Source organism: Procambarus clarkii, chromosome 1 (assembly GCF_040958095.1).
Source record: "Procambarus clarkii isolate CNS0578487 chromosome 1, FALCON_Pclarkii_2.0, whole genome shotgun sequence".
In the NCBI taxonomy this organism is placed as follows: Eukaryota; Metazoa; Arthropoda; class Malacostraca; order Decapoda; family Cambaridae; genus Procambarus; species Procambarus clarkii.
In genome coordinates, this window is record NC_091150.1 from 30,319,369 (window position 1) to 30,339,549 (window position 20,181).

Consider the following 20,181-nt stretch of genomic DNA (forward strand, 5'->3'; position numbering starts at 1 on the left):
GGAGGACGTATTATGTTGCTCAGAGAAGCACATATGGTGTTACAGGAAGGGGGATGTTGCGTCTATGTTGCATAGCAGAGGTTACATCCCGCTACAAAGGCTGCATAGTAGCCTTGTGGCGGGATGTGCTGGGTGCATTCAGGTGCACGTAAGATGCTGGGCGGGTGCGGACAAGGTGCACATGGACAAGTTCTTTCAGTTGAGATCAAGTCAAACAATAAGGCGTATCTGGAGAGGGTCTCGGGAGGTCTTCTACTCCCCGAGCCCGGTCTGGGGCCAGGATCGAGTTGTGATAACTTGGGCCAACAGGCTGTTGCTTGGAGCGGCCCGCAGGCCCACCACAGCCTGGTTGGTCCGGCACTTCTTGCAAGAACTTATCAAAGTGCCTCTTGCGTGCCATAGTTGGCATGCACGTGTCATTGGCATGTATTCTTCATTGGCTTGCACTCCTCGTTGGCTTGCACTCCTCGTTGGCTTGCACTCCTCGTTGGCTTGCACTCCTCGTTGGCTTGCACTCCTCGTTGGCTTGCACTCCTCGTTAGCTTGCACTCCTCGTTGGCTTGCACTCCTCGTTGGCTTGCACTCCTCGTTAGCTTGCACTCCTCGTTGGCTTGCACTCCTCGTTAGCTTGCACTCCTCGTTGGCTTGCACTCCTCGTTGGCTTGCACTCCTCGTTGGCTTGCACTCCTCGTTGGCTTGCACTCCTCGTTGGCTTGCACTCCTCGTTGGCTTGCACTCCTCGTTGGCTTGTATACCCGAAGAAGAAATGTAGGGAAATACTGGTACCCTGTTTGGGAGATGAACAAGTGGAATACACTGAAAGATGTTGTGGAAGCCACCTCCATTAGGTTCGACAAAGACTCCACACGTTAGGAAAGGTAAAATGCAATGCAACAAGTACAAGAAGGCTAGCAGGCGCGTTAGGGAGACCTCGCCCCTCCCCCCCCTTTCTCTTGTGTGTCACTGTTGTTGTTGTTGTTGTAGTTTTAGATTCGCTACTTGGAACTTGGGCTATGGTGAGCCCGTAGTGAACTTACGTAGCACAGGAGCGGGGCTGTGGTGAGCCCGTAGTGAACTTACCTAGCACAGGAGCGGGGCTGTAACTGTGTGTGTGTGTGTGTGCTCACCTATTTGTGTTTGCGGGGGTTGAGCTTTGGCTCTTTGGTCCCGCTTCTCAACTGTCAATCAACTGGTGTACAGAACTGTGTGCAACAACAATAGTACACAGCAACTGTGTACTGCAACACAGTACAACTGTGTGTGTGTGTGTGACTTCGGTTAGCACTGTTATATAAGCCCCACCCTACTGTCCCCCACATCACCCTCTCTCTCCCCCCCCACACCACCACGCTCCTCTACACCACCACCCTCTCTCTCCCCCCCCCCACACCACCACGCTCCTCTACACCACCACCCTCTCTCTCCCCCCCCCACACCACCACGCTCCTCTACACCACCACCCTCTCCCCCCCCCCACACCACCACGCTCCTCTACACCACCACCCTCTCCCCCCCCCACACCACCACGCTCCTCTACACCACCACCCTCTCTCTCCCCCCCCCACACCACCACGCTCCTCTACACCACCACCCTCTCCCCCCCCCACACCACCACGCTCCTCTACACCACCACCCTCTCCCCCCCCCCCACACCACCACGCTCCTCTACACCACCACCCTCTCCCCCCCCCACACCACCACGCTCCTCTACACCACCACCCTCTCCCCCCCCCCACACCACCACGCTCCTCTACACCACCACCCTCTCCCCCCCCCACACCACCACGCTCCTCTACACCACCACCCTCTCCCCCCCCCACACCACCACGCTCCTCTACACCACCACCCTCTCCCCCCCCCACACCACCACACTCCTCTACACCACCACCCTCTCTCTCCCCCCCCACACCACCACACTCCTCTACACCACCACCCTCCCCCCCACACCACCACCCTCCCCCCCCACACCACCACACTCCTCTACACCACCACCCTCCCCCCCACACCACCACGCTCCTCTACACCACCACCCTCCCCCCCCACACCACCACACTCCTCTACACCACCACCCTCCCCCCCCCCCACACCACCACGCTCCTCTACACCACCACCCTCTCTCTCCCCCCCCCCACACCACCACACTCCTCTACACCACCACCCTCCCCCCCCACACCACCACGCTCCTCTACACCACCACCCTCCCCCCCCCCCCACACCACCACGCTCCTCTACACCACCACCCTCTCTCTCCCCCCCCACACCACCACACTCCTCTACACCACCACCCTCCCCCCCCACACCACCACCCTCCCCCCCCCACACCACCACACTCCTCTACACCACAACCCTCCCCCCCCCCACACCACCACACTCCTCTACACCACAACCCTCCCCCCCACACCACCACACTCCTCTACACCACCACCCTCTCTCTCCCCCCCCCACACCACCACACTCCTCTACACCACCACCCTCCCCCCCCCACACCACCACGCTCCTCCCCCCCCCCCCTCCCCCCCCCCACACACCACGCTCCTCTACACCACCACCCTCTCTCCCCAACCATACCTCCCCCTTCATGTGTTTCAGCATAAATGGATGTCTATAGATGAATGCTACACAGTATTCATCTATAGACATCCATATATGCTGAAACACGTGTGAGGAACCTCTCACACACTCACAGCTCCCTGACAAGAGAGAGAGAGAACAAGCTTAGCTTAGCTGCCAACACCCACACATCGTGTCAGCAAGGCGGACAGCCCGCCTGCTTTCATACCTCTCACTGTATTTCTCCACTTCTATACTTCTCTTCACCTATCCTCTTTACTCCCCCCCCCCCTCCATAAAAATCCCTCTTCCCCCACACCACCTCTCCCTACCTGTTCCCCACATCGCCTCGTGTGTGGGGAGTGGTGGGTGGTAGGTATGTGGGCCTGCGGGCCGCTCCAAGCAACAGCCTGGTGGACCAAACTCTCACAAGTCGAGCCTGGCCTCGGGCCGGGCTGGGCTTGGGAGTAGAACAACTCCCAGAACCCCATCAACCAGGTATCAACCAGGTGTGGGGTTGGGGGATTGATTACCTTGCCTTGCGGTTACCTTGCAATGTGTGATGATTTCGGGGCTCAACGTCCCAGCGGCTCGGTCCCCGACCTAGCCTCCTGGTTGCTGGACTGGTCAACCAAGCCGTTGGCCGGGTGTAGGGAAGAGTGTAGATATTTTTTTGTGTACTGTGGGTTGGTTGGTTGGCTTTGGTGGGTAATATCGGGTGTGGGTGGTTAAGCGAGAGTACCCATCCACTACTTAAAAGGGCCTGGTAAGAGTGGTTGGTGGTGGTGTGGTAGCAGGGACGGTGGTGGGGGTGTGGTAGCAGGGACGGAGGTGGTGGTGGTGTGGTAGCAGGGACGGAGGTGGTGGTGGTGTGGTAGCAGGGACGGTGGTGGTGGTGGTGGTGGTGGTAGCAGCGACAGAGGTGGTGGTGGTGGTGGCAGGTGATCGATAGTGGTGAGCGAGAGAGTAGGAGGCTGCCGTCGCCCACCGTGTCACCAGGTCGCCCCGTGACAGGTAGAGGCAGGAGCTCACAGGTCTCCTCCCAGTGGAGGAGATTTCAGCAAATTCAATTTCAATCATAAACAGATAAACTGGGAGCAAATAAACCAAGACTTCACAGGAATAAGCTGGGAAGAACAGCTAGAAAATGTAAACCCGAACCAATGCCTGGAAAAAATAAGCTCAGTAGCACTAGAAATATGCTCAAACCGCATACCCCTAAGAAAAAAGAGGAAGAGATGCAGAGTGGAACGGGAACGTCGTTCCCTATATAGGCGAAGAAAACGAATTGCGGAACAACTTGAGTCGCACCCTATCTTAAGAACGGCGAAGAAGGTTAGGTAGAGAAATAGAAACAATTGAACTAAAGCTACAAGAATCATACAAAACCCAGGAGAGGCAGAGAGAGCAGAAAGGCCATCAGTGAAATAGAGAGAAATACGAAATATTTTTTCTCCTATGCAAAATCAAGATAAAAAACCACATTTAGTATCGGGCCCCTGCGAAAGGGAGATGGAACTTTCACCGACAACAAAGAAATGAGCGAGTTACTGAGGAAGCAGTACGACTCTGTTCTCAGCGAGCCACTAAACACACTAAAGATTGATAACCCAAAGGAATTTTTAATGGATTTGATACCAACATCAAATCATATATCAGACGTCACCCTATTCCGACTGAATTTTGAAGAAGCCATAAACAGTATGCCTATGCACTCTGCACCAGGCCCTGATTCTTGGAACTCCATATTCATCAAGAACCGTAAAAAACCACTATCGCAGGCTCTTCACATTCTGTGGAGACAAAGCCAAGACATTGGCGTTATCCCTGACATAGTAAAAACAGCAGAGATAGCACCACTCCATAAAGGAGGAAATAAGGCAGAGACAAAAAATTACAGACCGATAGCACTAACATCGCACATCATAAAAATCTTTGAGAGAGTGCTAAGAAGTAAGATCACAAAATACATGGAATCACAGCATCTCCATAACCCCGGACAACATGGTTTCAGAACAGGACGCTCTTGCCTGTCACAGTTGCTGGACCACTATGACATGGCACTAGATGCCATGGAAGACAGTCAAAACGATGATGTAATTTACACAGATTTCGCAAAAGCCTTTGACAAATGTGACCATGGTGTTATTGCACATAAAATGTGTTCAAAAGGAATTCCCGGAAAAATAGGCAGATGGATCTACAATTTCCTGACTAATAGAACCCAATGTGTAATAGTCAATAAAATAAAATCCGGACCATCAACCGTGGAGAGCTCAGTCCCCCAGGGTACTGTGCTTGCTCCAGTACTTTTTCTCATCCTCATATCGGACATAGACAAGGACACAACCTATAGTACTGTATCATCCTTTGCAGATGACACTGCGATCTTCATGAGAGTTGGCAACATAGTGGACACGGCAAACTTCCCATCAGGCGTAAATCAGATCTTTCTATGGGCTACAGAAAATAATATGGTGTTTAACGAAGATAAGTTCCAGCTCATTCGCTACGGAAAAAATGAAAATATAAAACGGAAACCACGTACAAAACTCAGTCAAATCATAACATAGAACGGAAAGGCAATGTGAAAGGATCTGGGTGTACTCATGTGGGAAGACCTTACCTTCAAAGAACACAATATAGTAGCCGTCACAACTGCAAGAAAAATGACTAGGTTGGATAACAAGAACTTTTCACACTAGAGATGCTATACCGATGATACTTTTCAAGACGCTAATGCTCTCTAGAGTGGAGTACTGCTGCACAATGACAGCCCCTTTCAAAGCTGGAGAAATTGCTGACCTGGAGAGCGTTCAGAGATCCTTTACTGCTAGAATCCACTCAGTAAAACATCTAAACTACTGGGACCGACTAAAGAGCCTAAATCCGTATTCCCTTGAGCGCTGGCGGGAGAGATACATAATAATTTACACTTGGAAAATAGTAGAGGGGCTGGTCCCAAACCTGCACACAGAAATAACATCACATGAGACCAGGAGGCATGGCAGGATGTGCAGAATACCTGCAGGCCGTGACTCATACATCAGGCTGCGAGCAGCCGCGTCCAACAGCCTGGTTGACCAGTCCAGGAACCAGGAGGCGTTGTCGACGACCGGGCCGCCGGGACGTTGAGCCCCGAAAACACCTCAATGTAAGGTCGCTCCTTGACACGTAGAGGCAGGAGGCTGCCGCCCCCCCCACCCCCCACCGTGTCACCGGGTCGTTTGGTACTCTCAGACGTCCCTAAACTTTAGTACTCGAGGCGCGGGGCAGGGAGACGACCCTTGGTACTCGAGGCGCTGGGCAGGGTGACGACCCTTGGTACTCGAGGCGCTGGGCAGGGTGACGACCCTTGGTACTCGAGGCGCTGGGCAGGGTGACGACCCTTGGTACTCGAGGCGCTGGGCAGGGAGACGACCCTTGGTACTCGAGGCGCTGGGCAGGGTGACGACCCTTGGTACTCGAGGCGCTGGGCAGGGTGACGACCCTTGGTACTCGAGGCGCTGGGCAGGGTGACGACCCTTGGTACTCGAGGCGCTGGGCAGGGTGACGACCCTTGGTACTCGAGGCGCTGGGCAGGGTGACGACCCTTGGTACTCGAGGCGCGGGGCAGGGTGACGACCCTTGGTACTCGAGGCGCTGGGCAGGGTGACGACCCTTGGTACTCGAGGCGCTGGGCAGGGTGACGACCCTTGGTACTCGAGGCGCTGGGCAGGGTGACGACCCTTGGTACTCGAGGCGCTGGGCAGGGTGACGACCCTTGGTACTCGAGGCGCGGGGCAGGGAGACGACCCTTGGTACTCGAGGCGCTGGGCAGGGTGACGACCCTTGGTACTCGAGGCGCTGGGCAGGGTGACGACCCTTGGTACTCGAGGCGCTGGGCAGGGTGACGACCCTTGGTACTCGAGGCCCTGGGCAGGGTGACGACCCTTGGTACTCGAGGCGCTGGGCAGGGTGACGACCCTTGGTACTCGAGGCGCTGGGCAGGGTGACGACCCTTGGTACTCGAGGCGCTGGGCAGGGTGACGACCCTTGGTACTCGAGGCGCTGGGCAGGGTGACGACCCTTGGTACTCGAGGCGCTGGGCAGGGTGACGACCCTTGGTACTCGAGGCGCGGGGCAGGGAGACGACCCTTGGTACTCGAGGCGCTGGGCAGGGTGACGACCCTTGGTACTCGAGGCGCGGGGCAGGGAGACGACCCTTGGTACTCGAGGCGCTGGGCAGGGTGACGACCCTTGGTACTCGAGGCGCTGGGCAGGGTGACGACCCTTGGTACTCGAGCTGGTCAGCAGGGAAGGCAAACAGTGTTGCAGGAGCAGAAGAACTCTGGAAATCGCCAACAGGTACTCAAGAGACACGACTCTGGTAGAGGTATTTTAAGAGCCCCGCTGGCATCTCAGACTCCCAGATGGCAATATTCCCGGTGCGTCCTTGGTCTGGGTCTTGATACGTTATTGGACTGATTGTTTGACATGTGTCACTCAAAGGTAACTCGCCTGTGCTTTCGTCTTTATTTTTATGTTTGTCCTTAGTTATTTTGATTTGATGTATGTTATAATAGCATGAATCCCTCATGCTGTACCTGGATCTTATCTGGAGAGGTTCTCGGGAGTTTTGGGGCCTTTGTTCGACTTGTGATAACTTGATAAAACACACCTCTGAAGGGGTGACTGATTAATTGTATGCTGAGACCACAGTCTGGTCACAGGGGAGCCGGTGGCTGAGGACAGAACACTGGACGCGTGATCCTCTGGTCCCGGGTTCAATCCCGGGTGCCGGCGAGAAACAATGGACAGAGTTTCTTTCACCCTGATGCCTCCTGTTACCTAGCAGTAAATAGGTACCTGGGAGTTAGTCAGCTGTCAAGGGCTGCTTCCTGGGGGGTGGAGGCCTGGTCGAGGATCGGGCCGCGGGGACACTAAAAAGCCCCGAAATCATCTCAAGATAACTCAAGAAAAAGGTACCTGGGAGTTAGTCAGCTGTCAAGGGCTGCTTCCTGGGGGGGGTGGAGGCCTGGTCGAGGACCGGGCCGCGGGGACACTAAGCCCCGAAATCATCTCAAGATATAACCTCAAGATATGGGTGGCAGCACAGTTTTCACCTGTCCCGGCAACTGGCGGGCAGCCAAGCTCCCTTCCGGTTCAGATCGATGTTTCATTAACATGTAACAGGTGTCATTACTGTGGAGGTAAATATGGCGGACTACGGCAGGGAGTCGTACTGGGGTAGAGGCTTGTCTTGTCGCGGATCCCACCCTCAGTGTCTTCACTCCTTGTCGCGGATCCCACCCTCAGTGTCTTCACTCCTCCGTAGTTGATGATTTCTCCTGGCTAACGCTCCCATTAACCAAACTATTGGTAGCCGCTGCTCGCAATTCGATGTTCCGCAATCCGGTTATTCAAGGAGCCTATTCTTCAGGGCACCGATAATCAATAGAACAGGCCGGCAATTCTTCTCCATTTTCACGATTTTTCACTCCGTAAAAATACCCATGTCTCAAATTATGAACAGTAGAATAACATACTAGGAGCGAAAGGTACGGAAGGAAATGCAGAATAGAACCAGTGAGGAGTAGAGTAGTAGGAGGTCACCATAGGCACCTTACCTTACCTTGCGAGGATTTCGGGCTCAACGTCCCTGCGGCCCGGTCTTTAAGCATGACCTCTTCCTTGCTGGACTGGTCAACCAGGCATAATCAGAGAACACCGTCCTAAAGAGCAGGGAACCACGGCTGTTGAATACCCTCTTGAGAAAGCATTAAAAATATTGCCGGAACAGAGGTGGATTTCTTCAAGAAGCATTTAAGTAAGTTCTTGAAAGAAGTTCTGAACCAACCGGGTTGGTCCAACCCAAGCAAGCCATCTAACCTATCGGGACAGATGAATAGAAAACGTCAAAAATGCGATGCTTAAATTTGTACCAGTACGTCGCATTTTTGACGGATTGGTCGATTCTGTATAAAATAGTCCGTATGAGGTGAGAGGACACCTCGCCCTTACTCCACCAGGCTGAACTAAGAATATAATACGACTATCAGGCGACCAGCCGGAGTCCCGAGACTCGACAAATACTTTGGAAAAGTTGGAGGTGAAGACAGTGATTGGTAGAGCCTAGTTAATGTAGTTTTAGTTTGTCCCGCCCGGGAATCGAACCTGGGCTCCTCAATTGAGAGTTGAAAACGAAGTCAACTGTACTACGAAACCCTTTGAAAAGAGGAGAAACGTTTTAACTGATGTTATGGTTTTTAATTGAAGTACAAAAAAAAGTAGCAGGCCAGTGGAGAGGGCACTTGAGGTGCCAGTGTGACACATATCCACCACAGCCTGATTGGATCCGGCACTTCCTGGAGACAACTATCCACCTTTCTAGTGAAGACGTTCACGTTTGTTCTGGCAATATTTCTTTTACTCGCTGGGAGGATGTTGACCACCTGTGGGACCTCTGATGTTGACCACCTGTGGACCTCTGATGTTGACCACCTGTGGACCTCTGATGTTGACCACCTGTGGACCTCTGATGTTGACCACCTGTGGACCTCTGATGTTGACCACCTGTGGACCTCTGATGTTGACCACCTGTGGACCTCTGATGTTGACCACCTGTGGACCTCTGATGTTGACCCTGCTGTGAACCCATGTTGTCCAGAGTTGTGTAGACGCTGTCATTTGTGATCTTCTTAGCACTCGTTCGAATGAACAAATCCACAAGGGCCGTGACGAGTATTCGAACCTGCGTCCGGGAGCATCCCAGACACTGCCTTAATCGACTGAGCTACGACAGGGTTAAAAGAATTGAAACCGAAGTTCTACTAAACTTACTGCATCCCGTAGCCTCTCCGAGGCACAAACCAGGAACCAGGACTCGTTCGAAGATTTTCATGATATGTGATGTTAATGCTCTCGATTCAATAATATTTTGTCTCTGCTTTATTCCTTCCTTTACGGAGTTTCTCTCCGCTCTTTATAACATCTTGAGAATAACCCCAAGTATGTAGTCTCTGTCTCCAAAGAATTATCCAGAACCTGCGATTTTTTTTTTATATTTTTTACAATTCTTGATGAATATGAAATTCCAGGAATCAGGGCTTGATGCAGAGTGCATAGACATGTTAGTAGTCTATGGCTACTTCAAATTCCAGTCGGGTTGTCAAATGGTATGTCAGGCTGCAAGCTGCTGCGTCTAACAGCCTGGTTGACCAGTCCACCAACCAGGAGGCCAGGCCTCGGAGACGTTGATCATTGGAACCACCGCAAGGTAGTGTGCAGCTACCACCGTCTGGAGGCTCCTGACAGTGTAGAGGCCATGGAGGTGCCAGTGTGACAGTGTAGAGGGCATGGAGGCGCCAGTGTGACAGTGTAGAGGGCATGGAGGTGCCAGTGTGACAGTGTAGAGGACATGGAGGCGCCAGTGTGACAATGTAGAGGCCATGGAGGTGCCAGTGTGACAGTGTAGAGGACATGGAGGTGCCAGTGTGACAGTGTAGAGGCCATGGAGGCGCCAGTGTGACAGTGTAGAGGCCATGGAGGTGCCAGTGTGACAGTGTAGAGGACATGGAGGTGCCAGTGTGACAGTGTAGAGGGCATGGAGGCGCCAGTGTGACAGTGTAGAGGGCATGGAGGTGCCAGTGTGACAGTGTAGAGGCCTTGGAGGCGCCAGTGTGACAGTGTAGAGGCCATGGAGGTGCCAGTGTGACAGTGTAGAGGACATGGAGGTGCCAGTGTGACAATGTAGAGGCCATGGAGGTGCCAGTGTGACAGTGTAGAGGACATGGAGGTGCCAGTGTGACAGTGTAGAGGCCATGGAGGTGCCAGTGTGACAGTGTAGAGGCCATGGAGGTGCCAGTGTGACAGTGTAGAGGACATGGAGGTGCCAGTGTGACAGTGTAGAGGCCATGGAGGTGCCAGTGTGACAGTGTAGAGGACATGGAGGTGCCAGTGTGACAGTGTAGAGGACATGGAGGTGCCAGTGTGACAGTGTAGAGGCCATGGAGGTGCCAATGTGACGTGTAGAGGCCATGGAGGTGCCAGTGTGACAGTGTAGAGGACATGGAGGTGCCAGTGTGACAGTGTAGAGGACATGGAGGTGCCAGTGTGACAGTGTAGAGGCCATGGAGGTGCCAATGTGACGTGTAGAGGACATGGAGGTGCCAGCGTGATAGTGTAGAGGGTACAGAAGGGCCGGAGTGACAGTGTAGAGGGTACAGAGGGGCCAGCGTGACAGTATTGAGGGTACAGAGGTCCCAGCGTGACAGTGTAGAGGGTACAGAGGGGCCGGCGTGACAGTGTAGAGGGTACAGAGGGGTCGGCGTGACAGTATAGAGGGTACAGAGGAGCCAGCGTGACAGTGTAGAGGGTACAGAGGGGCCGGCGTGACAGTGTAGAGGGTACAGAGGGGCCGGCGTGACGGTGCAGAGGGGCCGGCGTGACAGTGTAGAGGGTATGGGCGACAACAGAGGGCAGAGGGGCGGATATAAGAGGGTGGCCTGGTGGGGCCGAGTATTGATTGTAGGTCGGGAGGGAGGCAGGGAGGGAGGAGTGGCCAGGCTGGTAAGCTGCTCCTCCCCTACTGCCCTTGGCTGCTGCTGCTGCTACTGTTGATGCTGCTACTGTTACTGCTGCTGCTGCTGTTGATGCTGCTGCTACTGTTACTGTTGTTACTGCTGCTGCTACTGTTCATGCTGCTCCTGCTACTGTTACTGCTCCTGCCACTGTTGATGCTGCTGCTGCTACTGTTGCTACTGTTCATACTACTGCTGCTGGTACTGTTACTGCTGTTGCTACTGTTGCTGCTGCTGCTACTGTTACCATTGCTGCTACCTGCTGCACTACTGTAGGTGCTGCTGCTACTTAAAGAGAATGGAGAGGCACAGACAAAAGGGAAAGTTTTGAAATGGGGAATATAACGTGAGTTTTGATAGCAGACGGACTGTCCGCCTTGCTGACACGATGTTATGATAGCAGGCGGGCTGTCCGCCTTGCTGACACGATGTTATGATAGCAGGCGGACTGTCCGCCTTGCTGACACGATGTTATGATAGCAGGCGGACTGTCCGCCTTGCTGACACAATGTTATGATAGCAGGCGGGCTGTCCGCCTTGCTGACACGATGTTATGATAACAGGCGGGCTGTCCGCCTTTCTGACACGATGTTATGATAGCAGGCGGGCTGTCCGCCTTGCTGACACGATGTTATGATAGCAGGCGGACTGTCCGCCTTGCTGACACGATGTTATGATAGCAGGCGGGCTGTCCGCCTTGCTGACACGATGTTATGATAGCAGGCGGGCTGTCCGCCTTTCTGACACGATGTTGTGATAGCAGGCGGGCTGTCCGCCTTTCTGACACGATGTTATGATAGCAGGCGGGCTGTCCGCCTTGCTGACACAATGTTATGAAAGCAGGCGGGCTGTCCGCCTTGCTGACACAATGTTATGAAAGCAGGCGGGCTGTCGGCCTTACTGACACGATGTGTGGGTGTTGGCAGCTATGCTAAGCTTGCTCTCTCTTGTCAGGGAGCTGTGAGTGTGTGAGAGGTTCTTCACATGTGTTTCACCGTATATGAATGTCTATAGATGAATACTGTGTAGCATTCATATATGCATACACTGTTACTTTTGTACAAGTTTCGATGTTCTATTTAAGGGTCATTATTATTTAATTATCTATTATTATTATTGGGTCTTCAAACATTTCAACCATGTTCCACACCCTGATGGCTTGGTGCTGCAGTCTGATGTTTAGTGGCTGTGTGTTCAGGAGTTCATGGAGCTCCTGGACTGTCTGATCATATGGTGGACGGTGGTTTGCTGCTCTCCTTAGCGCCTTATTTTGCCCTGCTTGTAGTTTTTGCATGTTAGTTTTCTTTAAATATATGTAGGGGGGTACTGGAGGGCATTTTAGATGTACTGTATGGCAGTACAGTCCGGCCTGGCCGCTGGTGTAGCTGTATGTTTGTGTTAAGGCTACGGAATCTCCTCAGTTTTCATGAGGCTCTTTCAGATGCCCGAAACACTGAGCGTGTTAGAGGGGCTTTAGGCATGGTATATATATTAGCTCTATCTAGAAAGCCAACATGCTGTTTGTAACTCATTTTGTATGTATGAACTTTGACCTGAATTAACATTACTGTATTGTTATTAATTATTATTATTATTCTTGACGTAAATTGTTATACGTGTTCAATTAATCTGGAGCCCTGGTAGTTGTGCTAGCGTGCGCGTGTTGTATAGGTCTGGTGTCAGTGATAATACTTCCCGGGGCTCTTTATACAGTGTGTGTGTATTACCTGCAACTTGTATTTATACTTATTTTTCATTGCTTTTCATATTTGTTTATGAATTCGATGGCTGCCTTGGTCTGGCGGACGAGTCGCGACTTTGGTGGTCCAGATTGGCATGTTATTTGCGGTGACATCATCAGCGTATGTGATGTATTCTCCATGTTGGGGTTGGGGGCAGGTCACATGTACATATATATTGAAAAGCGTGATTGGACTGTGGTGAGTATGTGGGCCTGCGGGCCGCTCCAAGCAACAGCTTGATGGACCAAGCTCTCACAAGTCGAACCTGCCCTCGGGCCGGGCTTGGGGAGTAGAAGAACTCCCAGAACCCCATCAACCAGGTATCACCCAGAGTACTCAACACAAGAGAGCACTGGTGCCTTAAACAGTATTATACCATGGCTGGTTTGGCATCACTTGTTTGAAAGGTTCTTCTTATCCAACTTTTTTTTTTTTTGGTACAGTTGCGAGAGGTTCTTTAAAAGTAAATTTCTTGTGCCATGATTACTCTCAGGTCCTTAAGGTTGTTTCACCCCTCTTGACTCATTACGTAAGACAAACAGCGTCGGCGTTCGTGTACTTTCCTATTTGTGCTTGCGCGTCTGCGCCGCTTTACTTTTTGTAACGTGTTGAAGGGATTTACAGACATTTCTGCAAGGTATATTGAGGGAGGATGTTGAAATATATATATATATATATATATATATATATATATATATATATATATATATATATATAATATTAATTATTTATACGGCCTCCGCAGCACATAGTAATGAAAACATCTTGGAGAGAAGGATATTAACGCGGGCGTCTCCCCTGTGAGGTGTTAATTAATGTTTGGCGAGGAAGCTCCGTGGGGGGGGGGGGGACTGGTGGGGGGCGGGAGGGAGAAGTTGGGGTGAGGGTGAATGTTGGGGGGGAGCTCGGAGATATGGACTGAGGGCTGGGGGGGGGGGAGGGTATTACCATGAAAATAATCGCATCAATCGTTGTCACCATTACCGTCACACACTCACCATTATAAATATTCGAAATAAGGCACCGGTTCACTACTTTAACACCATCATTGAACAGAAGTATTCAGTAAAAATATCTTTGGGAAAATTGTTCACAGAATGCCACAAGAAGGTAGATCCCCAGCAGAGCTTTCAGTGTCAACTCTGATGAATCACAGAGACGTTTGAAAGAATTTTTCAGTGTCAGAGTAGTTAATTAACAGATGGAATACATTAGGCAGTGATGTGGTGGAGGCTGACTCCATACACAGTTTCAAATGTAGATATGATAGAGCCCAGTAGGCTCAGGAAGCTGTACACCAGTTGATTGACAGTTGAGAGGCGGGACCAAAGAGCCAGAGCTCAACCCCCGCAAACACAACTAGGTGAGGTGAGTACAGGAATGTGCCAACATGACTAATAATGGAAGGAAAAACTGGTTTCAGAGAACACTTTGCGTACTGGCTCTGCATAAAGGATAATATTACTTTCTTGAAGATGCTGGCAATTCTGGATAAGATTCCTGCGCAGAACATAAAATCGCTAATAAATGCTTGCATAGACATTTCAAATGTCTTCAAACAAATTATCCATAATACAATCAGATAAGGCGCAGAGCGCAGTTTCCGCGTCACCACAGCAGAGCGTGGTGCCCCACCGGAGTGCTGTGTCGGGGGCGGCGCCCCCCGGCTTATACAGGGATACAGGGATATGTTCTAGAAAACGCTAGCAATAACAGATCTACTATTGTGGTTCAGCTTTATCTTGTCCATGTTGAGCATATTTAGATTATGGGGTTTAGTTTTGGTCTGTACAAAGTCGAAACAATGAATGTAGAATGGACGTCAATTCACCTGAATGTGTTCAGATAAAGTTCAAGTTAATCCCCATGAATTATAAAGCTTCATTATGAAAAGAGATTTAAAAAATGTAAATTAAAAAAATTAAAGGTACAATCTTCATAATAAGGCTGTGATTCATACGTCAGGCTGCGAGCAGCCGCGTCCAACAGCCTGGTTGACCAGACAACCAACCAGGAGGCCTGGTTGGAGACCGGGCCGCGGGGCTGTTGATCCCCGGAAGATTGACAAGGTTCGACATGATGGAAGTATTTAAATGTATCAACGGAGATATGAATATGGTATTAAAAATATCTGCATTAAATGGAAGTCGAAACAATGAATGTAAAATTAAAAAGTGTTGATTCGGGAAGGACCTGGGTAAAAGGTGATGTGGAAATAGGGTGGATGGAGGAAACATAATAGGCGTGCGGGGTCGCTGAATGGTTTCCAGCGTAGGTGATACACGTATATATGAACGAGTTTGGGTTAGCTTGCCTTGAGGTGCTTCCGGGGCTTAGTGTCCCCGCGGCCCGGTCGTCGACCAGGCCTCCTGGTTGCTGGAGGTGGACAAAGAGTGTAGCTGCGTCGTAGGGGTCAATACGCCTTGTGCAGATTCCCTTTTTTTTTTGGTTCCCAAACACGTCATGTGAGTGAATATAGATACAGATTTTTGAGTGAATTCTTAAGTGAGAGTTCACCTTTTTTTAATGTTTCTTGAAAACTATGCTGGGGCAACAAAAGTATGCTGGGCCTACAAAAGTATATGCTGGACCAACACAAGTATATGCTGGACCGACACAAGTATGCTGGACCAACACAAGTATGCTGGGCCGACAAAAGTATGCTGGGCCTACAAAAGTATATGCTGGACCAACACAAGTATGCTGGGCCGACAAAAGTATGCTGGGCCTACAAAAGTATGCTGGGCCTACAAAAGTATATGCTGGACCAACACAAGTATGCTGGGCCGACAAAAGTATGCTGGGCCTACAAAAGTATGCTGGGCCTACAAAAGTATATGCTGGACCAACACAAGTATGCTGGGCCGACAAAAGTATGCTGGGCCTACAAAAGTATGCTGGGCCTACAAAAGTATATGCTGGACCAACACAAGTATGCTGGGCCGACACAAGTATGCTGGACCAACACAAGTATGCTGGGCCGACAAAAGTATGCTGGGCCTACAAAAGTATATGCTGGACCAACACAAGTATGCTGGGCCGACAAAAGTATGCTGGGCCTACAAAAGTATGCTGGGCCTACAAAAGTATATGCTGGACCAACACAAGTATGCTGGGCCGACAAAAGTATGCTGGGCCTACAAAAGTATGCTGGGCCTACAAAAGTATATGCTGGACCAACACAAGTATGCTGGGCCGACACAAGTATGCTGGGCCGACAAAAGTATGCTGGGCCTACAAAAGTATGCTGGGCCTACAAAAGTATATGCTGGACCAACACAAGTATGCTGGGCCGACACAAGTATGCTGGGCCTACAAAAGTATGCTGGGCCTACAAAAGTATATGCTGGACCAACACAAGTATGCTGGGCCGACAAAAGTATGCTGGGCCTACAAAAGAATATGCTGGACCAACACAAGTATGCTGGGCCGACAAAAGTATGCTGGGCCTACAAAAGTATGCTGGGCCTACAAAAGTATATGCTGGACCAACACAAGTATGCTGGGCCGACACAAGTATGCTGGGCCGACAAAAAATAACTTTATAATTTGTTGTTTGATATAATTTGACAGCGAAATTATATGTATATTATTTGTTCTATTGTGAACACCTTTCTGTAATGTTCGTGTAAAGATAATCCTGATTTCGACGTATAGTTAAAAACAAACAAAAATAATTATAAACAAAAAATGTTGACTGGAGAAGACAGGAACCCTCCGCCTGGCTGCTCCTCCTCAACACGTCCTCTCGCCTAATTCCTCGACGGGATCGTTAAAAATGCGACCTATTAGTCAAGCTCAAACCACCGTAATATTGACCGTTTTTTAAACCTCAGCCCAGATAAGTTAGATTTGGGGCTTGGATTAGTTCGTTTCTTGTTAGGCAAAACAGTTGCATTTTTAACGGAGTAGCATATTGGAGAGAACCGGTTGAGAGAGAGAGAGACGGTGCAAGGGAAGAAAAGTCCCTCCTCCCACCCCCACCCCCGGAGCTGGTGAGACTCGCAGCACAGTCATGGAGATTATTAAGCTGCCCAAGAGGTGGCACGGGCATGAATAACCCCCGCTGATACTCGCATCAGAATGGGAGTTGTCAGGTGGTGGTGTTGGCAACTCCCACTCTAAGCTAGCCACTGTAACCCTTCTAATCTGGGCAACTTTAAGTATGTTTATTGAGACAAGAAAAAAAATACAAAATACATCTCAAGGGGATAGAGTAACTTAGGCTATTTCTAAGCCCCCCCCCCTCATTCTGGTCAAGTTTTGAGTAGCTTTTCAAGAGACTTCTTTCAGTATTATTAGAGTTTCACGATGTTGATGTAGTGAGTCTTTATCTCTTATCGCAATTATTGCACGGGAACTCTTATCACACAAGTTATTGAACTTTGATGACTAAGCTAATTCAACGTTTTTTTTTTTAATAACAAATTCTACCGATTCTCCATCTCTCGTTAGGACTTAAATGTAAATATTTTGTAACAATGATATGATGATAGACCTATAATTGTGCTCGGAGTCCAGTAGTGTTGTTTAAACCTATTTGGGCAGCCCAGTAGTGAAGATGGTTGTCCGGATGAATTACAACATGTTGACCAGACCACACACTACAAGGTGAAGGGACGACGACGTTTCGGTCCGTCCTGGACCATTCTCAAGTCGATTTGAGAATGGTCCAGGACGGACCGAAACGTCGTCGTCCCTTCACCTTCTAGTGTGTGGTCTGGTCAACATACTTTAGCCACGTTATTGTGACTCATCGCCTGCATGTTGAAAATCTTCATTCATAAATGTACCAGTTGTACGTACCTATTGACTTACCTGTTCAGGGGGTTGTTAGTTCATGGGCCCGGTCTCTGACCAGGCCTCCTGTTTGGTGGTCTGGTCAACCAGGTTGTTGGGTGTGGCTGCTTGCTGCCTGACTTATGAATCACATTTATTGAAATTCAAAAACATTCCTTAAGCGGTAACACATTTATGAGGCGACTTACCTTACCTTGAGGTACTTCCGGGGCTTAGCGTCCCCGCGGCCCGGTCGTCGACCAGGCCTCCTACCTTGCATGGAAACACAATACATTAATGTTAATGTTTTATAGTTATTTCTATCACTTCTGTGGCCATCATTCCCAGTCACTACCACTACCATGACCGTTGACATGACCACTACCATGACAGTTGACATGACCACTACCATGACCGTTGACATGACCACTACCATGACCGTTGACATGACCACTACCATGACCGTTGACATGACCACTACCATGACCGTTGACATGACCACTACCATGACCGTTGACATGACCACTACCATGACCGTTGACATGACCACTACCATGACCGTTGACATGACCACTACCATGACCGTTGACATGACCACTACCATGACCACTACCATGACCGTTGACATGACCACTACCATGACCGTTGACATGACCACTACCATGACCGTTGACATGACCACTACCATGACCGTTGACATGACCACTACCATGACCGTTGACATGACCACTACCATGACCGTTGACATGACCACTACCATGACCGTTGACATGACCACTACCATGACCGTTGACATGACCACTACCATGACCGTTGACATGACCACTACCATGACCGTTGACATGACCACTACCATGACCGTTGACATGACCACTACCATGACCGTTGACATGACCACTACCATGACCGTTGACATGACCACTACCATGACCGTTGACATGACCACTACCATGACCGTTGACATGACCACTACCATGACCGTTGACATGACCACTACCATGACCGTTGACATGACCACTACCATGACCACTACCATGACCGTTGACATGACCACTACCATGACCGTTGACATGACCACTACCATGACCGTTGACATGACCACTACCATGACCGTTGACATGACCACTACCATGACCGTTGACATGACCACTACCATGACCGTTGACATGACCACTACCATGACCGTTGACAACCACTACCATGACCGTTGACATGACCACTACCATGACCGTTGACATGACCACTACCATGACCGTTGACATGACCACTACCATGACCGTTGACATGACCACTACCATGACCGTTGACATGACCACTACCATGACCGTTGACATGACCACTACCATGACCGTTGACAACCACTACCATGACCGTTGACATGACCACTACCATGACCGTTGACATGACCACTACCATGACCGTTGACATGACCACTACCATGACCGTTGACATGACCACTACCATGACCGTTGACATGACCACTACCATGACCGTTGACATGACCACTACCATGACCGTTGACATGACCACTACCATGACCGTTGACATGACTACTACCATGACCGTTGACATGACCACTACCATGACCACTACCATGACCGTTGACATGACCACTACCATGACCGTTGACATGACCACTACCATGACCGTTGACATGACCACTACCATGACCGTTGACAACCACTACCATGACCGTTGACATGACCACTACCATGACCGTTGACATGACCACTACCATGACCGTTGACATGACCACTACCATGACCGTTGACAACCACTACCATGACCGTTGACATGACCACTACCATGACCGTTGACATGACCACTACCATGACCGTTGACATGACCACTACCATGACCGTTGACATGACCACTACCATGACCGTTGACATGACCGTTGACATGACCACTACCATGACCGTTGACATGACCACTACCATGACCGTTGACATGACCACTACCATGACCGTTGACATGACCACTACCATGACCGTTGACATGACCACTACCATGACCGTTGACATGACCACTACCATGACCGTTGACATAACCACTACCATGACCGTTGACATAACCACTACCATGACCGTTGACATGACCACTACCATGACCGTTGACATAACCACTACCATGACCGTTGACATGACCACTACCATGACCGTTGACATGACCACTACCATGACCGTTGACGTAACCACTACCATGACCGTTGACGTAACCACTACCATGACCGTTGACGTAACCACTACCATGACCGTTGACGTAACCACTACCATGACCGTTGACATGACCACTACCATGACCGTTGACGTAACCACTACCATGACCGTTGACATAACCACTACCATGGCCATCATACCATTCACCAGGAGACCTGTTCAGAAACTGGACCGTGGGAAGATTGATCCCTGGAACCAGCCCCCAGGGGTAAGGTAGAATAAACCACTGTCACCATAACCACCACTACCATGGTCATGCCAACCATGGTAGTGGTGGTGGTGGTCATGACCACCACCACTACCATGGTTGTCACGACCATGGTGTAGACT

At 50.4% G+C, this 20,181-nt stretch overlaps 2 protein-coding genes across 2 annotated transcripts; both read right to left on the minus strand.

Annotated features, from left to right (window-relative positions):
* Positions 1-252: 252 nt before the first annotated feature.
* On the minus strand, positions 253-12,147 carry LOC138362837 (uncharacterized). The gene is made up of 5 exons (XM_069321410.1): positions 12,107-12,147; positions 11,121-11,399; positions 5,811-6,880; positions 3,539-3,641; positions 253-787 (listed from the first exon to the last, which is right to left on the minus strand). The coding sequence occupies exons 1-5, from the start codon at positions 12,145-12,147 to the stop codon at positions 253-255; spliced, it is 2,028 nt and encodes a 675-aa protein (XP_069177511.1).
* A 6,824-nt stretch (positions 12,148-18,971) lies between these two features.
* LOC138362844 (holotricin-3-like) lies at positions 18,972-19,370 on the minus strand. The gene has a single exon (XM_069321418.1). It carries the CDS (start codon positions 19,368-19,370, stop codon positions 18,972-18,974), a length of 399 nt encoding a protein of 132 aa, XP_069177519.1.
* Positions 19,371-20,181: the final 811 nt, after the last annotated feature.